This window comes from Perca fluviatilis, chromosome 23 (genome assembly GCF_010015445.1).
Source record: "Perca fluviatilis chromosome 23, GENO_Pfluv_1.0, whole genome shotgun sequence".
Lineage (NCBI taxonomy): Eukaryota > Metazoa > Chordata > Actinopteri > Perciformes > Percidae > Perca > Perca fluviatilis.
Genome location: NC_053134.1, coordinates 10,502,712 through 10,524,927, shown reverse-complemented (window position 1 = coordinate 10,524,927; position 22,216 = coordinate 10,502,712). Strand labels below are relative to the sequence as shown.

Here is a 22,216-nt window from a genome sequence, read left to right as displayed (position 1 = left end):
TAAAGTTATAGTACAGCATGTCGAAAAAAATCACAGTCATAGTTTAGTATGTTGAAAAAATCATTAGAAAGTCATAGTATAGTATGTTGAATAATCATTAAAAAGTCATAGTATCGTATGTCGAAAGAAATCATAAAAAGTCATCATAGTATGTGAACAAAGTTTTAAAAAGTCCTGCTATATACTATGGCATTAAAATGTCATAGTAAACATCATAATATAGTATGTCGAATAAAGTCATAGTATGTCGAAAGAATTCATAGTCATAGTTGTAGTATAGTAAGTCTAAATAAAAAAGTTGTAAAATGTCCGTGTAGTATGTGGAAAAAAATCTAAAAGCCATAGTCACAAAAGTCATAAAAACATCATAGTATACTATTCCATAAACGTCATAGTATAGTATGTGAAAAAAGTTTTTAAAAAAGTCCTACTACAGTATGGCATTACAATGTTACAATAAGCTAAAATGTGCTGTTTTCTTAGCCACAATGGCACAATCTATCAGTCTCCCATTTAAAGTCCTGAAAAATGCAATAAAAAAACAGTATGTGTAGTGGTAATTTCATATTGTGGGTGCTGCAGTAGCTTAATGTCCTTTGGTCAATAAATAGCTGCTGGGATGGTTCAATGGTTAGTCATCACTGCAGTGTCATTGGACTGTAAGTTTGTACTTTTTCAACATTACATACAGGCTTATGGGTGAAGTTGTGAGGGGATCTGGTCACCATGGAAACTTAGCAACACACATGTATCAGTGTGTTAGTTAGTTAGTCTGGAGCCAAGTGGAGGTGGTTGATTGCGTTGATGACCCGGTGCAGACCTCTCTGTCAGAGTTGACGTACTCTTGAGCAGTCTAAAACAGGATGTCTCGCAGTAGTAAGTCACAACTTGGACTTGCTGTGTAGTACGGAGGTTTTACCATTCATCTGATCTAATAACAGTTCTAATCCCTTTTATTGATTTTGGACAAAACGGCTCAAACTGATGACCAGATGACAGGGAGAGCTACTTGACAGATTAGGGACGTAACAAAGATCAATTGTAATTCCAGTTGTGGCTGAAGTATCAGAGAGACTCAAGCATTTTCAACACTATATCACTTTGAAAACCAAAAGCACACTAAAGGCCCTAATATTATCAGCGGCAGAATTGCTTGTACGAGTGTAAGCAGTTGTTTTTCTGTGAAGGTGGTCAAGGTACTGAGCCCACCTTGGTTGTCATGCATGGCTCGGATGGATGCTGTGAACAATGTTCAGTCAGTTTTAACTTTGACCTTGTTTGTTTTAACATTATCTTAAAGCAACTAGTGATAAATGGTGCAGTTTTTAAAGAAGAGTAAAAGTAAGCTTAAACAACCTTCCCTAAACTGAGTGGAAGTGGGATGGTCACTCCAGTTCTCAGCCACTTACAATACCATCTCAACATCTTTTCACAACAATTTACACTTCAGTTTGCGCATCACTTCCATAAACTGAAGGTGTGAATCACCCACATGGCAAAAACAACCTCAATGGAGGGAGTGTGAGATCAATATTCTGATTTATTAACCAGGCTGCATGCCAGGAAACAATCTGAAAGCTATCCCTAATTGTGAGAATTTATGTAGAAGTATCTCCTCAGTCTAGCAAGAAATCCTTAGTCTCAGGAGTCGACACGTAAAACAGCATACTTAATAAATCAGTATGGAAACAATTCTTTATGGTAGATTATAACACTTTGAATTGTCTCAATATTAAGGTGCTGTCCAGGATGCTGGGCCTGGAGGAGCAATGGAGGCTGAGCTCTGAAGTTACTGCCATCACAGCCTGGTACGAAATCTAACATGAGGTATTTGACACTCACTACTACCGCACATACACTATTGTCTGTAAGGTTAGTTTGATGTGAAATTGCAATCGTTTTTTGTTTTTTTTTAGCTTGTAGCCTTTGATGATATCACTAACACACTATCCAAAACATAGTTAATAACTTTTGGACATTTTAATTGATAATTTGATTCCATACACAAAGTAAATTGCTGAGATGTGGAAACACAGCAACCTTGCTACGAAGAAGTGGGATGGGGCAAGAAACAAACAATCAGAGATGTTTAAAACAAACCTTCAGGTTGACAGTGAATGGTTTTAAACATCCATCACAGTTTCAGACTTCCTGGTCGAACCTTGATCTAATGTAGTTGCACCCAGATTAAGGGAGTATAATACAAACATATGATACACAATACTTTATTAATCCCCCAGGGGGTAACTGAGTGGCACCATACATATAGGACAGACAACAGGTGAGACAATGGGAGAACACATACACATCTCAAGGCAATACAAAAAGGGGAGAGCACAGCATTTTAATAAATGGTGTAAACATTAATGTGACTATAGTAATATGACAACATATTCATGGACACCAACATTACCACAATCCTCAGAACAACCACCATGCTAGTCATCAAAATCAGATCATCAACAAGCAAGTACATTTCAGATGCACTGTTTTAGATAATGTAGCTAAGCTTTTGGCTGTCTGATTGTGTTTTCTTGCCCAGCTTCAGTAGCTGTTGTTCCCAGATTTCTGCAATTACTTTGGCAGTACAATTTTAACACCAATAACATGTTGAAGTAATCAACTGTAATTATCCTTTCAAACTGTAGTGAATGAAAAAAACGCAAATAACTGATGACAACTTTATCCAATAATGGTTTTAACAATTCATGTTTTATTCCATGTGCTTTACAAGGATATAAATAATGGCCAAAATTACAAAAATCTGTGTGCTGGAAGCCCAAGCCTATGTACATAAGTTGGTCAGCAGAGATGTAACCAAATAACCCATTTCAGTTTTCATTCAAAATACAATCTATACAATCTACCGGTTTCTTTTAATTTCCAACTTTTATTTTGGTACCTTCTTTCCAGTGCCACATACTTTACTTCAAATCCTTTTTCTCTTTTACATTACATGTATGAACAATGAGTTGGCAAAATATCTATGTACATTTTATAATTGGATAACGTCTCATCCAAATAATACAGTAATACTGCGTTTAAAATAGTACATCTGCTAGATAAGAGTAGAGCCCCATGAGAAATGATGGAGGGTTGACCTGACAAGAGTTAGCTAGCCACCTGCAACATTCACTCTCTTTGTACAAGTATGATCATATAGTTTTGATTTTTTAAAGGATGGCCATCATTTTCAAGCCTAATGTTTTCATCTCATATCATAGAAAAATAATGTAACATTAAGACAACAGTAGACAAGAATTGCACAAGAATAATCATAATCATCATGGTAATATAATACTCTCATATTAAACATTAAAATGTCGGGCAATACGAATAGAATACTTATTTTTTTATTTTTTTTTAACGCCAGATGCTGTTTTGTTCACATACTGTAGGTTCATCCGTTATGAGACATCTCACCAGGACACACATGTTGCATCTCCAGCGTGTTGCAGCTAGTCCAATCACATTTACACGCTTGTGCATATATCTCGGTATTATTTTCTGAGTTCAAAGAAGAAGAAAAAGAAAGAGCCAGCCAAACGTCCTTAAACCCGTGCCAAAACTGACACATGCCCAGTGGTGTCTTTAGCGAGTCCATTGTCTGTTACCAACAGATGCCCTGTAACCATACTCAGTCTCCATGGAGAAACGGTGACCATCCAAAAGTTCACAGGTCACACGTCCCAGTTGGGCGCATTACACAGCTCCTGCTGTAGTTGCAGAAACTTGAGGCTGCTTTCAAATAAGTGTACATTCAGAGCAGACAGTCATCTGTCAAGATGCAGTCCTGTTAGTGTGTATGTTTGTCATGTTTACTGTGTCAAGTATCATATGGATGAATGATGTTAAAATTTGGTAGTCAACCTTAAACACTGTGGAGTAGCATCCATGTTTGTAGTCCTTTTGTAGTCCATTTTGCATTGTGTGTGTGACAAGGTCCGTGTTTAGGGCTGGCTACATTCTTTGCATTCCACAGTAATAGACATGAGCGTCCGGCATTGCCCTGCAAATGAGATGACATCACTTATCGAGAGAGCCCTCACACCCCGCCTCTCCACCGGCCCCCTGCTCAGCAAATCCAAAATGGCCACCATGCGTCTCATAAGCCACATGCGAAACCTTTTACATACAAGATTTTTTCCCCGCGAAATAAAATAAGGTTTATGGCCAGGGAAATTTGGTCAAAAATAATTCTGAACACATACACACACACATGTGCTGAAAAGGATGCTAGAAAAAGCAACAACAAAAAAACCCTACTACTTCCTGTTTCACAGGACAAGATTAAAGTCGTTTGTCAAAGAAATTCACAAGTTTATTACTTTCAAAAAAATAATCTTATATAAAGAATCAAAAAGTTGAAATACATTCTAGTAGCCTGCTGGATGAACCAGTTTGAGTCAAAGTTAGACTGTGCTACATCACCTCTCCTGTAATTCAGCTCTCCTTTTTGATTAAAAAATGTCTAAAAAGTCTGAACTTTCCTCCAGTTGTCGTGTTTCGACAACGGCCCTCCTCATTGTCAGCTCCCACACTGGGCTTAACAGACAGCTAAAACACTGTCGCAGCTTTTAGCAGTATTGTGGTTACAAATCTCATTCAAGTTGTCAGGGGGCAGTTGGACAAAGGGGCTGAAATGTTAAGAGAAGCGAGGGATGGAGGCAGTCAGAGGAGAAAAAATAGGAGAGACGAAGCCAAACGGTTGCACCCATCAACAGGAAGAAAAAAAACAAGAAGCAGAACAACCAAAGGGTTGACTGCTGAACGACAAACAGGAAGTGGAAAAATGGAGCTGACCATTCCCCCTACAGGTGGAGACAGAGAAGTGCACCACAGCCCTGGTTTCAAAGGTCATGCGCCAGCCCTGCAGGCAGGAGGATGGGGCCCGGGCCAAAGAGGGGGAGAGCAGAAACAAAGAGAAGAAGAGACAAGGAGAACGAAGAGAGACAGCGCAGCGCCAAACGTCATCATGCAGTGGACAGGCTCGTCTAACGGGGGGGGGCGGGATGTTTTGTTTTTTTTATTTTTCAGCCGGTGAGGTGACGCGGCGGCGTGCGTCGCTCTTGCCCATCTCCGGGGCGGGGCCCCAGTACAGGGCAACCTCTGAAAGGCACACACACACAGGAGTGGACAAGGCGGGTGTATGTTAGAAAATAGTGGTCTCATACTTGGTGTTGACTCCTCTCTTGGCCTCCTGACCCGGCTCCACAATCCATGGCACGTTGGCGTGGCCCTTCTGGTCCATGGACGGCTGCTCCATCTGATGCAGACAGACATGGAAAAGGAGCGGAAGCAGAGAGAAGTCGGAAAAAGAGGCAAATTATTTACAACGACCTGCATATTCTCAATTGTAAAAATACTACACATTGATTTTATACTTCTTTAGGATGCAGGATACAAACATTTCATTATGACACATGTTCAATGCAAACGGCTGTTTCTGTTGGAAATCAACATTTTGCACACTGTAGGGGCAATTTTCTGATACAATTTCATGCTAATGAAGTCAGTAGACAGTCAGTGAGACGGTAGAAGGAATGAGATGGAGGATGTGCTGCTTATGAAGTAATGTAATGGAAAATAACTGAAATGTAAGAGGGAGCTGAGAAAGCAGAACACTGATCATGGACAGAAGCTTACAGTCAAACATAAAAAAAAAAAGAAAAGAAATTAATTTCCGTTATCTGTACATTTCTAAATGCAAGATCCTGCTGGTCCTGAACGATTGCAATAACCATGTGCTGTATTTGCAGCAGTGCACTTCCTGTACATCCTAGTTGTTTCGATTATCAAAGAGCTGTGGACTTTGTCTGTTGCTGCCACTGTGAAGCTATTGCAGATTCTGAGCTGAGAAACAAACCAAACAATCTACATTGCTTTTAAAAAATCCCCCCACGGCAACCAATCAAGCGGCTGGATTTTGTTGCTGAGGGTGTTTTTCCCTCCAATCTATTGGTTTATTTTCAGGTGACTTAGGGGAGGGGAGACCGGACTTTGAGAGCTGCAGTTTTGACAGTAGGGAACTAAATTTCTCTTTGCACACATTATCCAATTATGTATATTATGTACAAATATATATTAAATGTAATGTTCATATTTTATAAATAAGCATTAAAGATCTACTTCTGGAGTAAACAGGGTTGAGTTCTGCATTACACTGACAGAACAATGTTTCTCTTAGTATCTTGTCTCAACACTGCTACGGCAACAATACGGAAACTAACGATAATATTAATCCAGTTCTCTATCCTCTCCCTCACGCTCGGACAACCACAGCAATAATCTTGTTAGGGGGTTACAGGATTACAAAACAAACACACTTTCGATCTCACAGCAGCACACCACCATCAAGCTTAGTGAAGAACTTGTTCAGAGCATCACCAGGATTAGTCTCAAATTCATCAACCACACATTGAATGAATTGAATCACATTGAATCAACCACTAAATGAACCATGCCTGCTGCCTTCAAACTACGTTTTATATCAACGCCCTTTTTTGGTTTGGAACATAAGAAATAATGCTGCAGGGATATCACAGTGTATGATTTAGACCGCAACCTCAGTTATCCAAGCTGATGCTAAACATGCCGTTTTGCAATGGGAGTCTACTGAGCTTAGAACATTTGAACCCTTTCTTGGCACACTGTGGTACTGCAGTCTTCTTTAGATGACCCTTTAAAATGTCAACTGCCTTGTTAAGCTAAATATGTAGATGAGTGGATCAGAAGAAAAAACACTCCAAGCATTCAATGGAGGTTTAATGGACTGAGTGTTTTAATAAACATTAAGCTAACTTTAAAGGAGTGGTTATTGCTTCAAACACTTCTTATTTACACATTTAACAACTAGAACGTGTATCTTTAAGGAGGCAGTGTTTCCCCATCCAGGGGTGGAATCAGTGTAGCGGGGCACATAAAAACTGACTGAGGCACTAAAGTCGACTGCTTTCAGCTCTGTAAAAGCTGTAAAGAAATGAAATGGGTTGGCTTTGCGAGACTGGCTGAAGTCTCAGATCTGTTTTATTTTAATGTAAATGTTGATATGGAGATAGCGGGTAGTAACTGTAGAATGAGAGACACAAAAACTCACTGCAGGCACACCACACAAGGATGCAGAGTGAGTTGAATAAAAGCGACAGAATAAAATGGAAGCACTTCAGACGCCGCTTTCTCTTTGACTAAAAGAAAATCATGTGGAAATAAAGGATAAGAGAAGGAAAAGCAAGGAGGACCTGTGACTGAGCTTTGTGGGGAAGATGGAAGAGTCGAGGGGGAGGAAGAGGAGGGTGGAGAGGAGGCCGGTGAGGGGTGTAAATGTGGCCCAGTGACCAGCGGCTGACGGGGGACATGATGACCTACAGGGGCAGAGGTCATATACAGGTCAAAGAGGGCCTGCTCAGCAACAGCAACACCCAACACAACAAAGCAGCAAGGCAAAACCACAGCGGTGACAGAGCAGCTGCATGGCAACAGGGAAAGGCAACAACACTCCAAAAACCATGGCAACAACATGGCAGCAAAGTCACTGCCCTGGCAACAGGGTGGGGCAGCAGCATTACTGCAATACAGCAAAACTAAAGCAAGAGTAGGCCATGTTACGCCACGTTTATATAGCGACTCCTGCATGGCAAAAACACTCCCAGCATGACGAATATGGCACGGCAACTGTGCAAAACATCACTCTGCAAAAGCATCTTCACAAGCCAGACTCATATTCAAATTTCAAATGTTTTTTCTTTAAAGTGCTCATATTATGCTCATTTTCAGGTTCATAATTGTATTTAGAGATTGTACCAGAATAGGTTTATGTGGTTTAATTTTCAAAAAACACCATATTTTTGTTGTATTCTGCACATTGCTGCAGCTCCTCTTTTCACCCTGTGTGTTGAGCTCTCTGTTTTATCTACAGAGTGAGGCATCACACTTCTGTTCCATCTTTGTTGGGAGTCGCACATGCTCAGTAGCTAGGTAAGGACTGCACTGCACGTTTGTCACGGAAGTAAAGGTTGGAGATGGTAAGTCCCTATAGGCTTTTTCACTTTGTAAACCTATAATGTGCACAAAAATATATAACACAATAAAGGAAAGGGAAAAAGTAAAAAAAATAATAAAAAAAATAATATGAGCACTTTAAGTAATTAAAAATTCAGCCAATGTTGTGAGATGGCTTGGTTACATTTCAGTTGTTCTAGAGGCTTTTTCTTTACAGAAAGTGTAAATGTAAGGCTCCTAGCCAAGAACCTGAACCAGCTGCTTGCTATTTTCACTTCACTGGGAGGTTTTTTTATGACTTGAGAAACTATGATTGTAAAACTCAATCATGTAGGCTTAGGGTCATGTATTTCAATCCGTTTTGAAGCTACACTACAATTACAGTAACATGCCGATGCTGATCAAAGACAATAATCATATCCGACACGGTCACACTCATAAAGGAAAGTTAAGAGAAAGTCGAGGGAGATATACAAGCAGATATGCTCACATAACACACACACACACACACACACACACACACACACACACACACACACACACACACACATCATAAAAATTAAAATAGGAGGATGTGGAGAAACAGATACTGAAAAACAAAGCAACAGTATTTTAAAGCACAGGGGGCTTTAGAGGTGCTGTGGGTTGGAGATTATGGCTGGCAGGTGGCAGGAATATTAAGTGAATCCTGCAGTAGCTTAGCCCTGCTGCACACCACAAGCCATTAACCAAACACACACACACACACACACACACACACACACACACACACACACACACACACACACACACACACACACACACACACACACACAGGAAAAAGGCAATTAATGGTTAATGTAACGTTTGCAGAGTCAGCAGATTGTGTATACACATACCATCGTCCATCATCTCTGTAGCACAGGACACCCCCCCCCACACACACACACACACACACAGGAGAGCGAACACACAAACACTGCATGTGTTCTTTTCTATCTTTTCCCCCCCTTCTGTCTTTCCTCACCGTCTCACGTCTCCCTCTAACTTTAGAAAGTGAGACCATTCCTCCGAAGCCACCGATTCTCCTCTATCACCATCTCTTTCTCCCATGACTCACAGTATGTAAATGGACCTACATTTGGTCTATAAGCACACTAATATAGCAGCCACCGTAACTTTATACCGGGTCCACAAGACACGTGTGCTGGTGGCCAATGCGTGTCGGTGGAGGAGGGAAGTGTGTTAGTGTGACTATTTTAAAGCTCTGTCGGGGGTTAATGGGAAGGTTTAGAGATAGACTTTATGACGCTGTGGTTGTAGAAAGGCCACACGTTTGCGCAGACAGCACACACACACACACACACACACACACACACACACACACACACACACACAATAGTATGTCGGACACAAGTATCTAATATCACAAAGCTTGGGAGGGTATTAAACAACTGTAAAAGGGACCCTGTGGCATTTTTTTTTTTATCATGAGCTGTGTTTCTGTGGGTGGGTCCTTGTTTTGTTTGTATGATTGTATAGCCAATTTAACTCTATTCCATCAATTGCGGTAACATGCAAGGAAGCATAGCAATTGGCAGTGAAGATGAAGACTGCAAGCTAGCAAAGTATGGATTTAAACAATGCCTGATTTAAAATTTTTTAAATCTGCTTTGCAAATGTTTAAGGAAGGAAATTTATTCAACTTGCAACAGAACTATTATGTAGTGAAAGCTGGCATCAAATCTCTGGTCAGACTCATAATCCTAATAAACTACATTTTGATCAGATAGCCCCCCCAAAAATCTAAATGAGTCAGTTAATCTCCATTTTTAGACAAGGTTCTTGTATCGCTGCTTCTGTTGGGACATTTAAGAGTGAGGACTGTGGAGTTATTTCTTAAACTGGGAAAAAAAAGGGTTTTAAGAAAAAAATATTTTTTATATTTTTCAAAGTAAGGCATTAGGCGAATTTGTGTCGGTGCTGTACCTGAAACAGAATTTTCAAGTTTGGGACGAATATTTGGGGGGGGCATAGTCTGTGGAATATATTGGATTTCAACATTGGTTTCGTGCTGGGCAAACACTTCAGTATTCTGGGAAGATGGTAGACATCTTTGAAATCACGAAAATTCCACTAAAGATATAAGTAAAAAAATTTTTTTAGATTCTTCATTTAAGGTTTGAGTAGGGAACAATGTGTGAACGAATTAAGGAGCAACGTTTGAAGTGCTGAGGACACACAGAAGGCTAGAGATGTGCTGGTGTGATATTCTAATGCTACGTTTATCGTGGCCAAAACTTTTCTGGTAAATAGTATTATCACAAGAAGCTTTCCTTAATTACTACTATTAGTGCTAAAATATAGTGAAGTTACTTCACACCCTGACCACTTTGATTTGATCAAACCTAACAAAATAAACAGTGATGTGTATATTGCAGCTTTGTAGGACTAACATCAAATACACTATAAACAAAAGCAGGTCTGTGTAGATTCTATGCACCCATTGCAGTTTGGGTGTTGCTCAGACACATACTCCATCATCAGCATTGTGATGAGGCTCTGATGGACTGAAATGTCAATAACTTAATTCTCCATGCAAGGTTGCAGTATGTAGGAGTCTTCCACATGAGGATTCTTTATCTTCTTGCACACACACAGAGTGAGGTGAGCCAAGCCAGCCTTCCCAGAGCCCTATGCAAACAGGCCTCATCAATCAGCCCAGTGTGTAAGAGACTGCAGGGACAGGAAGACCAAATGGACGCTTAACAGATCAAATATCCACCTAGACCCCTGCCACAGTGTCCGCTGAGCCAAGACACAAAACACAAGCGTTCCAGGATAAACCCCATAAACCAAACAGAGTTGAAAACGCATTCAAGCAAGGATGAGAGATCGGAACGAATAGCGGAGGGATGGAAATTATGGACACATTCAAGTGTAAATGGGACAGAGTTAATGGGATGCTGGTTAGTTTTGAAATGTTTTATCAGAATCACACAATTATTCTATTCTTTTTTTTAATAAATAATCATGCACTGTATATTACTTAAAAGACCATATTTATCTTCAGTTTAATATGAAGCAGCTATAAGATGTAGAGAATTCAGTTCATAAAAACGTTATCAACTACTCTGCAAGGAACTTAGGTTCACAAGGCACAACAGCTTCTTTTAAACTAAATTCTTCAAATCTAGATCACCAAAATGTTGCTGATGTAAATTTCAGTTTAGGATGGATTTTCCTTTCAAACATTAGTGCGGCTGGCTGTGCTACAGCGATGCTTACAGATTTGCGGATGTTGACTCGAGGTTTGGGGACAGGTTTGCTGGGCTTGCTGTCAAAGCTCTCAGGCAGTGTGGATGATCCGTGGCCGCTCTTTCTGGCCTGCAGGGCCAGCTGGTAGGCCACCTCGAAGGCCTGGCCGAGTGTCAGAATGATCTCATACGCCAGGTTCTGACAATAGGTTGAAGGCAAAAACACAGCCGTGAGAATACAAAGTGATATTATAGGAACTATGAATATGATATTTGCTTTTAAACACACAGACACAGTGTCAGTACTGACCACATCAAAAGCAGTGAAGACGTGGCAGTAGTGGTGACTGGACTTGAGGTCTTTGGTGATGTAGGCAAACGTAGACAGATCCTCTGGATCCTGCGCCGCACACGAGATGTTACGAATCTCATGTTCTGCTATGATGTTCTGCAAAAGAGAGAAAGGGAAGAAAGAGAGAGAAAAAAACAGGCAGAAAGATAGAGGTGCAGAGAGAGATTATTGATTATCTCCAGTGAGCCACTTCATCAAAAAACAAATCTGATTTATTATACATATTATATTTATTATATATCTAATTTCACACATTCCAAAACCATAATCACAGTAGCACAATGTTGGTTTGAGAGTTTTCTGGAGTCACTGAGTTGGAATTTGTTCTCTGGTAATGTCACTGGAGAACAGTCATGTCTTTCTGTTTTGTTAATTAAAGTCTCAGTGCAGTGAATTACAGAACATCAAAGCCCCGAAAGAAAGTTTTACTGAGGGATAACATTAGCAAAACATATTTTGTTCTCATACTGGATGGTATTATCTTTGGCTTTGATTCTAGAAAAAGATATCAGCCTATTGATTGTTTTTTAAAGGAACGTAAGAACAACTCCCTCTAGTTTTTGTACACTGGAACAGCAGATAGATAAGTAGAGAGAATAGAGAAGATTTACTACTTTCACAAAATGACCCAGAGAGGTGAATCCAGGAGAAGCCGCTGTCCCTTTTTGATTTTCCTTTATGGTGTGCCCTATCCCCTTAATTTATTTATTACCCTTATTATTAGGGCTGTAACCATTCATCAAACCCACGATTTGGTTTGATTTATTACTTTTTTTTCTGCCACATGGCATCGTTTTGTCATTGATTACAGGCCACTTTGCAACACAGTAATACAACATAGACGTTATTTATTGATATTGATTGATTTCAATATTGATCGATCCAGCTTAAGGTTAGCCTACTATAAAGGTGCTGGTTGACAAGTTGCTAATGCTAGGTCTATAACGTTAACTAATTCTTGGTGGGTAACATAAGATTACGACATTGTTCAACACGCTCAGTTATTTTTAGTATGATTGTTTTGACCACAGTTAACATCTCTCGGCTAACCTCACTCTCCCGGAGCTGCAAGTCTTCAGCCAGCTAGCAGCCAGCCACTATCATTACAGAAATCCAAACCCGGCCAGCACTTAAATCCAGTGCTAAGGATGCTAACGGCAGTTTACTGAACCGTCGGGAAACAGACACAGGCACCCGAGTCAGAACAGCGGCCATTTGTAACGTTACAGCTCCGTTAGAGTTACCGGTGTTCGTGCCGAAAATCTCCTCCTTGCCGAATCCCATCCCAATTCATATCGCATATCGTTACAGCCCTACTTATTATTATTTCTTCCCTTGTGTCTATCTCTATTTGATACTGTTACAAGTTACAGTAGGATCTGAGGTCTGGAAAACTGGGATGTAGAGTTTGCAAACTGGTCGGCTGCTAAATATCAGGAACATACTGCGGCATGTCTCTAAGCAGGCTAAGTGGCGATGCAAAATTAATTTGATTGCCTGATGGCCATGCTAGAGGTAGTACCAGCACATTTCATCTCATATCTGTGTTCTGAAACCATGTAGAGCCAAGGGAAGAGAAAGGTATGTCTGTCTGACTAACTAACTAATTAAATGTTTTGGCAAAGACAGGCACAGCACATAGAAGAAATAACATCACAGGAAGGTGTCACCAGCTGGCTACCGTGTCATCATTTTTGGCTTTAACTTTAATATCTAAATCTGTCTGTGCAAATTGAAAAAATCTATTGTGGCCACCTTTGAAATGTATTCAATATCTGCAACGAATGCTCATCTTCTGCTGTGTGTACGTATGCTCTTGTGCATAACAGATGCTTAAATTAATACCTTTTTGCAAGCAAGCTGCTTATAATGATCTTAAAATTGTTTCTCACTGTGCCACCTTTATTTCCCACCTGAGGAGGATTAGTACCTATTGTCTTACACGTACGCACAGGAATCACTACCTGATAGGAATGACTGACTCCTTGGTGTAAAAATTATTACTAAACTGCCTTTACATAATATTAGCACAGAGACAACGACCCAAACTCATTACTCATTCACACATAAAAACATTTTTGTGTGTGTGTCTAAGTTGAACAGGCTGACACACACTGAGCACCCTTTACTCAAATGTCACTCAGAGGTGATGATAACTGTGAAAGTTCTTTTTCATATAAAATGATAAAATGCTATATAAATGTAATGAATTATTCATTACATTTATATAGCATTTTATCATAGACACTCAAAGCGCTTTAGGGAGGGGGGCTACTCTCTACCACCACCAATGTGTAGCACCCACCTGGGTGATGCACGGCAGTCTTACAATGCCAGATGCTCATCACACATCAGCTTGGTAACATTAAAACCTTGAAAGATTTTTAAGTTTTTAAACATTCCATTAAGGATTTAATGAACTGAGTAGGTTGTTATTGATTTTTCAATAATCCAGCTCATCCATTCCACACTGATTATTGCATGTTTGCCTTTTTTTCCACACCTTATTGATTTTTACACCATATAGCAGACATCAGCGCTGCAGTGCCGGCCATTTCTGACACCTGTGAATGTCACTCATGCTCGTGTTCAAAAGCCTGACCTTTCACTTGTTATTTACGGTAGAGGTCACAGGAAGTGAGTGTTACCTTATTTGTGGCGTCAATGAACTTAACTCCTTTGTAGGACACTGAGAGCACAATGGTCGGCACTTTCTTCATCTGTTCTGTCGACTTCTTGGAGTGCAAGAAAAGCAAAAGAGAGACAAAAAAAGGATGAGAGATGACATGATTTGAGGCATATATTAGCCCAAAAAGTGCACAGGAATCAGTTCCGTTATTGAACGTTCGGTTGGTAGAGATCTCCACTGAATTTAATAGCCCTTTTATACAATACTTAATTTATGTCCTAAATGCATGTGAGAAAAGCAATGACAATTTAAACAGAACTTATATTGTCATTGCAGCATGAAGTAGATGAGCTGATCGAACAATCTATTGATGACTTCCTCCTCGAAAACTATAGTCAATCCAAATAATCTCCATAGGTCAAGGGTTGTCAGGCACCTTATAAAAGCACAACTGCTTTTGAATTACATGTCCAAACTCAATCTACTATGGCCCTGAAAGTCCAATAGGCCTATTAGCTTTTAAGCCACATCAGGCTCCGACTGTATGTCTCTCCTCATTCTTTTTAATTACATATTGGCACTTTAACGCATCTCAATTACCTATATTTAAACTCATTATGCAGTGAGGTGCTGTGGAGAATCGTGTGGTAAACAGCCATGTCAGCATCACCCTCCAAGCTGTCATTCTACCTGCCAAAAGACTTTATATATTCAAAGACACGACACGAGATGAGTCCCTTTCCTGCTTTCTCAGTATCACTTTTAGTCTTTCAACACTTGTCATCTCCTTCTCTCTGTATCCTCATTTCTCCCCCTTGTCGAATCTACCCACTGCTATGCTATCCTTTCCATATCGGTTTCTTTTCTTTGTTCCGTTTCTTTCCTCCCTGCTCACAGTGTGTTGCTGCTGCGGTTCGGCCTTGTCAGGATCAGGTAGTGCAGAAAAGCTGACAAAGACAACGCTGCCTGGCTTCGCTGGCAGATATCCAGCTAGAGGCTGTGAAGTTGCGATTCAAACAGCCACATCTACCTCCACAGCAGAAAGATGGAGGGACAGATGAAAGGAGGGATGCTGGGAACAGAGGGGAGCGGGTAAGGAAGGAAGGTATGTTCACTTGGTAATAAAAGCCAGAAAGATATGATGTGCATCTCATTGCACTTAATTACAACCTTGGTTTGCAGCAAAGGTTTGTCAAACTGAGGAGGGAGAGAAGTAGAAGAAAGAAAGATGCCCTCTGATGTGGCAACATAAATATAGAGACAGAAGGAACGAGGGAGGAGGGGAGAGGAACAGAAAGCTTTGCTCATGAATATTAAAATGTATCTTCACACTGCAGCAGCTGAGGATGAGAGAGAGATACGAACCAGAGGAGAGAGGGAGTCAGTGTTACAGTAAAATATGGAAAGAGTGAGGAAGCAGGAAGTATAGATGTGGATAGCAAGAGACAGATAACAGGAAAGGAAGAAAAGGAGAGTTAGCAGCAGAACGACACAAAAGGTGAGAGGAAGAAATTATTTCAGGTGAAAGTGGGGTCATGGGGTATCGAGCCACCCAGGAAAGGATATTAAAAATAAATCCCTCAATAGACTTAATCCACTGTCATGATAGTTTAAGTTAATTTATGTTCTAGTGTGAGTGCACTCAGACTATGAGACTGTGTCCCAGATTTAAAAAGGTCCACAAAAGGTTGTTTTTTTTGGAGAAAACATTTACATAATACATCTTTTTTTCTTTGTTGTTTTTGTAGCTTCTTTCAGATGTCTTTTTAGCAATGCCGCTGTGTTTCCAGATCTCAGCAATGGTTGTTAATAGCAACAGTAGGTGTAAAGTGTGCTAGGCTGTGCTTTACCCTCATTTTGGCACAAGCATCTTGTGTGGACTCCGTCCCTCTCAGCTCCTTCACCAGCATGGAGCCCAGGTACTGTGGAAAAGACACACAATCATACTTAGTGAATACACTCGAGGAATTATGGCTGTGTACAAAGATATCTCTGCCAGACACTGTGGTGGGTCTAACCTTACAAACTCATGCTGCACAGCAAACTATTATTCAACTTTATTGTCTAGTTAATATAATTCTAGTGGACATCCAAAGTTTGGTAACAGCAGCAGTGTCACATTTCAGAGGCTTGAAGTACATTTTTTGCACAAAAAATGCAAACAGTGTTGAAGTGGTTGAAATAGCAGGGCTTTGATTCAGCTATGATTTGTTTAGTTTTTTGTTAATGCTGAAATGAAACTAAAGCTTAGCCTATGTGTCCTTCAGATGAAGATGTGTCCGACCTACATTTAGACCCCGCTTCGTCCCTTGATTATGGTGAAATGTCAGAGCCATCCTGGCAAATGACCAGCAGGCAATGCTGCAGCAGAATGTGAAACTAATTCTTGCTGAGGCGGACACCGCTGCCTTAACCAGCATCACTCGCAGCAATGTTCCTTCCTCCAAAAAAAGAAGAGGACTTTTGAATATAGCTAAATTATTTTGTTATTTGTTGTTTTTTTAATGAAATAAATGGACAAAAATGTAAAGTATGTGTGTATTCATTTAATGTATAGTACTTCTCTGTGACAAATAAACTCCATTATTTTTAATATTTTGAATCATTTATGGATGAAACTTTCTCTACATTTTTAGCACACTAAACACTTACATTTTTACAGTTTGAAAAGGCCAAAGGTGAATAAACTCGTTGAAGCACCCACACCCAAATAGTATTGCACACACACACACACACACACACACACACACACACACACACACAGCAGTGATTACATCCATCTTGAAAGGCTCCTGGCGGTACATAAACACCGGAGTCTGGCTGATCCTTCTGTCTGGCACGACTTTGTGGTCAGACATTCTGCACACGTAGTATCTGATTTAATAAAGAGGCTACTAATGGTGATAGTGTTTTACAGGGACAATGTTTATGTCGAAATTAGAGCACTTAATGGGTGTGACATCCTCCATCTTATTCCCCTAACAGGGCTTTTAGTGGATTAAAAAGGGAAATATTTACAGCTTTATCTGTTTGACTCAACAGGTAATGACTCCAAGATTGAAGGACCAAAATATTATATACATCTACCTCACAGGATGTATCATACATTTGATTAGCAATATATTCCTTATGGAGGCAAAACAACCTTTTGGACAAATTGCTTTGCGTGATTAGTTACTTTTTATGTAGCAGAGACTCCAGTCGGGGAGTCTGGTGGATCAGAAGGAGGTCATGTATCATGAGGTTAATAATTTGTCTTGACTCAAGCTAACAATCTTAAATCGCTGTTTTGGCAGAGTTGCTGGAAGTTATCCTAGAAATTGTATTACAGCTGCAGACAAGACCAGTGCTGTCTGGTCTACTGTGTCTCTGTTGCAGCAATTGTTGGTGTACACAAACACACAAGCTTTTTATGAGTTCCAAATGAAATTCAAAGATGTCCGAAACATAACAGGAAGAAGAGTCTGCAGCCATGCAAGCAGCTCTGTGAGGCTGTATAAAGGCACAGTGGTGCTTTAAACTAAATGCTGACATACTTGGTCTACTCTAACTGTAACTTGGTCACAGTGAAAATGATTAGCAGGTAGAATGTTTCCCTTGTTAGTTTAGTGTGTTAGCATGCTTATTTTATGCTAATTCACCCTAAATACAAAGCACAACCGAGACTGATGGCAAAGTCATTAGTTTTTAGTCATAAACCAAGCTGCAATTCAATACCAGGAAGAATTCCTTAATATTTTGTGTATTCGATACGTCTACATAAGCTTTTAGATTCATATAAAAGAGCACATTGACTCATTGTCGAGATAACATTGGCTGTTAATGATGTAGAGCGTGGTAATGATGTTAGAATTTCTGCAGGGTTTTACTGGAAATGGATTTGTAATAACTTCAGATATTATTTTCAAGCTCTGGTCGTAAAGCTGACATAATAAAGTTAGGGTGCCGTCTGAGGTAGTGCTGAAAGTGGAGGAGAGTGGTTTGTTTATTTAGAGCCTGGAATAAAAAATGTGATCTGTGCTGATGCATCCTTTATTCTGTTCTTTTGGCTTTTTACAATGGCTCTTTCTGTATTAACACAAACACAATACACTCCTCTCTTTGCTCTCTCTCGCTCTCTCATCACTGTCTTATCTATTTCATTTATTCTTATTCACTCTCCATCTCCCTCCAGCTTGCCAATATTCACAGTGAGCGATCTGCCTTTCCCTCTGTTTTGGCTCTAGCTCATTTATCTGACTTTCTGAGCCGTTTGGAGCCCGTTGTCCTGGGACAGCGAGCTTTAGAGATGTTGTCATAAATGGCTCCATGAAAGCACCTCCATACCCCCCACCCCCCCGAAGCCCACTCGTTGTGTGTTCCCCATCATCCGCCCAAAACTGTAGTTGTACATCTGTCAGAAGCCTAATGATCCACTCCATGTTGTGTCTATCAATCTGAGGTGAGAAAACAAATAAGGGGAGATTTTTCAGACGCAGGGACTCAGGGAAGATGCACTCTTGGGACACCTCTCTCTTATTCACAGGCTCTATTTTATCTTTTCTTGATTTCATTCATATTTGATTTGAGGATCACATTTGATTTCTCATCTCCCCATCTTATTTGTTCAAACTGGAATTTTCGATCCCTCTTAAACTATCCTTTTCCTCTCCTCCTGCTCTCTCTTACTTAATCATCTACTCCATGTCTTCACCACAGTGCTGCCGAGCCAATCAGATGGTGCATTTCTCAGATTATATTCACTCTCCGTGTTTCTGAGAGCCAATGGCATCTCAAATTGCATTTCTGCACTGCTAATCCTTATTGTCTGGGTTTTGAGCATACAGTATAACCAATCAGAGGTGCAAGGCTGTATCCATGATAACGTGGATATATAACATTCTTTTATGTAACTGGCAAAGTTCTAAATTTACCAAAGTGCAGAAAATAACTGAGTGCAGTACTGACTGAAAGGTGAAGTTGAGGATCATTGATCTTGAATATTATCACCTTACTGTAGGTGTGTGTTGATAGATTTGATAGCATGCAAGTAGAGCTGAAATGATTAGGCAATTAATCGACAAGTCAATCACAATATTATGGCTATTTTGACAATGATCAATTAACTGTTTTTTTACCAAAAATGCTAAAAAAAAATTGTCTATGATAGGAAACTAAGTCTCTTTTGGTTTTTGGGTTGTTGGTTGGACAAAATGTAAGTTGTCAAGTTGGATTTTGGACAATGGCCACTATTGTCTGACATTTTATAGGCCAACCAATCAATGAATAGAGAAAATCATCTGCAGATTTATCGGTAATGAAAATAATTGTCAGTTACAGCCCTGCAAATTTAAACTGTGAATACACACGCGCACGCACGCACGCACACGCGCACACACACACACACACACACACACACACACACACACACACACACACAGTGTGAAGGGGTAGGACTCACGTAGGCTTCGTAGTCACAGGACTGAAAGATGAGCTTCTCGGGGTGATGCTGCCAGTACTGCACCGGAGTGGACGAGGTGGCCTCGTTGGGCGGACGCAACGTGATCGGCTCGCACCACTCGCCTGCCTGAAACGACCAATAGCCAAAACCAAAAGCTTTTAGGACACAAACAGGATCACACAGGATTACAGAATGGGTCGTGACATCGAGACACATGCTGTGTATCCCATGCTGACATGACTCGCTGGCCTGATAAATGTGTAAGTTCATAATGGAACAACTTTTCTGACTGAACATGTACATGCCTTCAAAGGGACACGATTCAGAGAACATCCAAGAGGAAATTAAACTCTGATGAATAATGCTCGGCTTCTAGATGTTCCCATTCTTAGCTTAGTTTAGGACTCTTTGCTGCTACTCACCGCTTTTTCACCAAGTAAGCTTTCAACTTTTAAACAAAGGAAATACCTAAATCTTATCTGCATACCTCTCAAATGTCTGTGGATAACAATTAAGCTGTTTTATGGTCTTTCATTCTTTGGTAAATGAAACCAGAGGATTTTCTTGTGAGGTGTGCACACATCTTGTGCCAAAGACTGTATGTTTATGTGTCTATCCATATCTGATTGCTTGTGTGTGTAATCCCCGTCAGAACAGTGGTGAGGCACTGTGGAGGTGAAATCTTGTAATCAGATACAAAGATGTTGGATAACAGGCATTGGCAAAATCTATGCTAAACTCCACCAGCTTAACCATATTACACATTTTTCCCCAAACACTTTAACCCAGCTGACGGAATCAGCTGGAAATCTTCAGTGACTAAACATTTTTAGTTTGCTAAGGACCAAATAATGTGTTGCAGTTGTTCTCCTGGGTTTTGTTTTCTATAAAAAATAAAATAAAAGAACAGACGGCGAGGGAAGAGCCAGAGGGAGAAATATTTGTGAGGTAACCAATCATAGAAACGTGGCGACAGTCAGAGAAAAGGGGTAATGAAACAGAATAAAGATATTTACTCGTTTCTCTAATAGCTATCTTTCTATTCTGGCAAAGCTGACTCATCAGCGCCACCTCAAGAGTGTTGTTTCTAGAAAGAGGGATACATTGTGACACACACAGACACACACACTTGAGGGATTCAGCAGGGTAACCGTAAGTGCGTGTTAGTCGGAGTCGATATGCTCTGTGATTCACACAGAGACACAAAAGACCCTAATCATACTGAATCAAAACACAGCTGCTGCCTCAGATGTTTGCGCGTGTGTGTGTGTGTGTGTGTGCTGTTGCTGATTGGAAGTTATAAAATTATAATTTTGCGTTTGGATGAGAATAAAATTGGCTGGAAAGTTGAGACGCTTATTCTGAAAAGTATGTTTTGTTTATGCAGAACTATTAAATCTTTTGATGTTTGATATTAGGGACAGACTACTGGAGATAAACATTTAGTTCATACTATAAAGCAGTAAATTAAGCCTGATTGCATTTGTTGCACTCTGCATTGTGGTTTGTATATTTTATCATTTTATTGCACAAAGTTTCAGGCATTCATTTCATGTTTCCTTAATTGTAAAATGTATATGAGCTCTAAACTCCAGAGAAGGCTACTGGTGTCAGATGGTCTGCCTGGTGCAGATTATTAATGGCATCTTCTCAACAAGCAAACAGGCAGATAAAACACACTTGGCTTGCATCTTGTAGCTATTAGGGACCAGCATTTAATTACTGAGATACTTCATTTATTATTAAGCTATATTCTACCGTCCTTATTAGAAATGTGATACTGCCTGAAAGCTCAAAAGTTTATTATTGCTTTGAATATCACTGAAATCTGGTTTACAGCCTTGAGAGGACTTAAAAAAACTGTATTAAAGGATAAATGTGGATTTATTCTATATTATTTGCTGTCGATAATCCCATGAAGACCCAAACCAACCAAGTGTGTTACTCCCTACCCAGTCTGTGGCCCATTGGTACTACTAAAGACGTAAATCTTTTAAATTCTTTTTCCTAAAACAGCTGGGCACTGTAGTTTGAAGCAAACGTTACTGAAACAGTAGGAAAAAGTGCATTTGTTTGTTTGTTTGCTATTTTTCAGCTACAGATTAATACACACGTGGTGGTCTAGTGAGTGTTTGACAAAAAGAAAAAACAGAATATTACCAAACTTATGCTTTAAGCATTCAGTCAGCCAACTGCATCTCTGACTATGACCATTCATAATACTCTCCCCTACTCCCTGCTTCCATTCATCCCTTCATCCTGTCCTCCCTTCCTCACCATGCTGACTTGTGCCATCTGTCGCTCCAGCTTGGATCGCGGCACGTCCTCGAAGTAGTTGTCATTGCTGCGCTGCCTGCGCCGGGCGTCCGCCTGCATGATGAGGTGCTGCACGTCCAGAGATCCGCCCGGGACCCCCGCTGTGTACGCTGCCTGGCCCACCGACGGACTGAGCTGGGGAGGAGTGTGGTTCCCACCGGGCTCCTGGGACAGAACGAGGGGAGGGGATTGGAGGAGTGGAGCGAAGCAAGACAGGGTTCATTCATCATTTCATAATGTGCTAT

At 40.3% G+C, this 22,216-nt stretch overlaps 1 protein-coding gene and 1 long non-coding RNA gene across 7 annotated transcripts in view; one reads left to right on the top strand and one right to left on the bottom strand.

Annotated features, from left to right (window-relative positions):
* The window catches only part of LOC120553506, a 28,107-nt gene extending 12,910 nt beyond the window's left edge, over positions 1–15,197 (top strand). Inside the window, exons 2-3 of the long non-coding RNA XR_005638174.1 lie at positions 1,738–1,827; positions 15,113–15,197. This is a non-coding gene — a long non-coding RNA (uncharacterized LOC120553506). The remainder of the gene's footprint in view (positions 1–1,737; positions 1,828–15,112) is intronic.
* The window catches only part of anks1b (ankyrin repeat and sterile alpha motif domain containing 1B), a 233,761-nt gene continuing 214,235 nt past the window's right edge, over positions 2,691–22,216 (bottom strand). For 5 of the 6 annotated variants that reach the window (XM_039791996.1, XM_039791998.1, XM_039792000.1 and 2 more), the window contains 8 exons: positions 21,933–22,136; positions 19,656–19,781; positions 16,066–16,137; positions 14,235–14,321; positions 11,545–11,682; positions 11,266–11,433; positions 5,175–5,266; positions 2,691–4,009 (listed from right to left, as the gene is read on the bottom strand). In XM_039791996.1, the coding sequence (XP_039647930.1) occupies positions 3,961–4,009; positions 5,175–5,266; positions 11,266–11,433; positions 11,545–11,682; positions 14,235–14,321; positions 16,066–16,137; positions 19,656–19,781; positions 21,933–22,136 (936 nt within the window). In that variant the 3' untranslated portion in view covers positions 2,691–3,960. The remainder of the gene's footprint in view (positions 4,010–5,174; positions 5,267–11,265; positions 11,434–11,544; positions 11,683–14,234; positions 14,322–16,065; positions 16,138–19,655; positions 19,782–21,932; positions 22,137–22,216) is intronic. The other variant, XM_039791997.1, reaches the window with a different exon arrangement.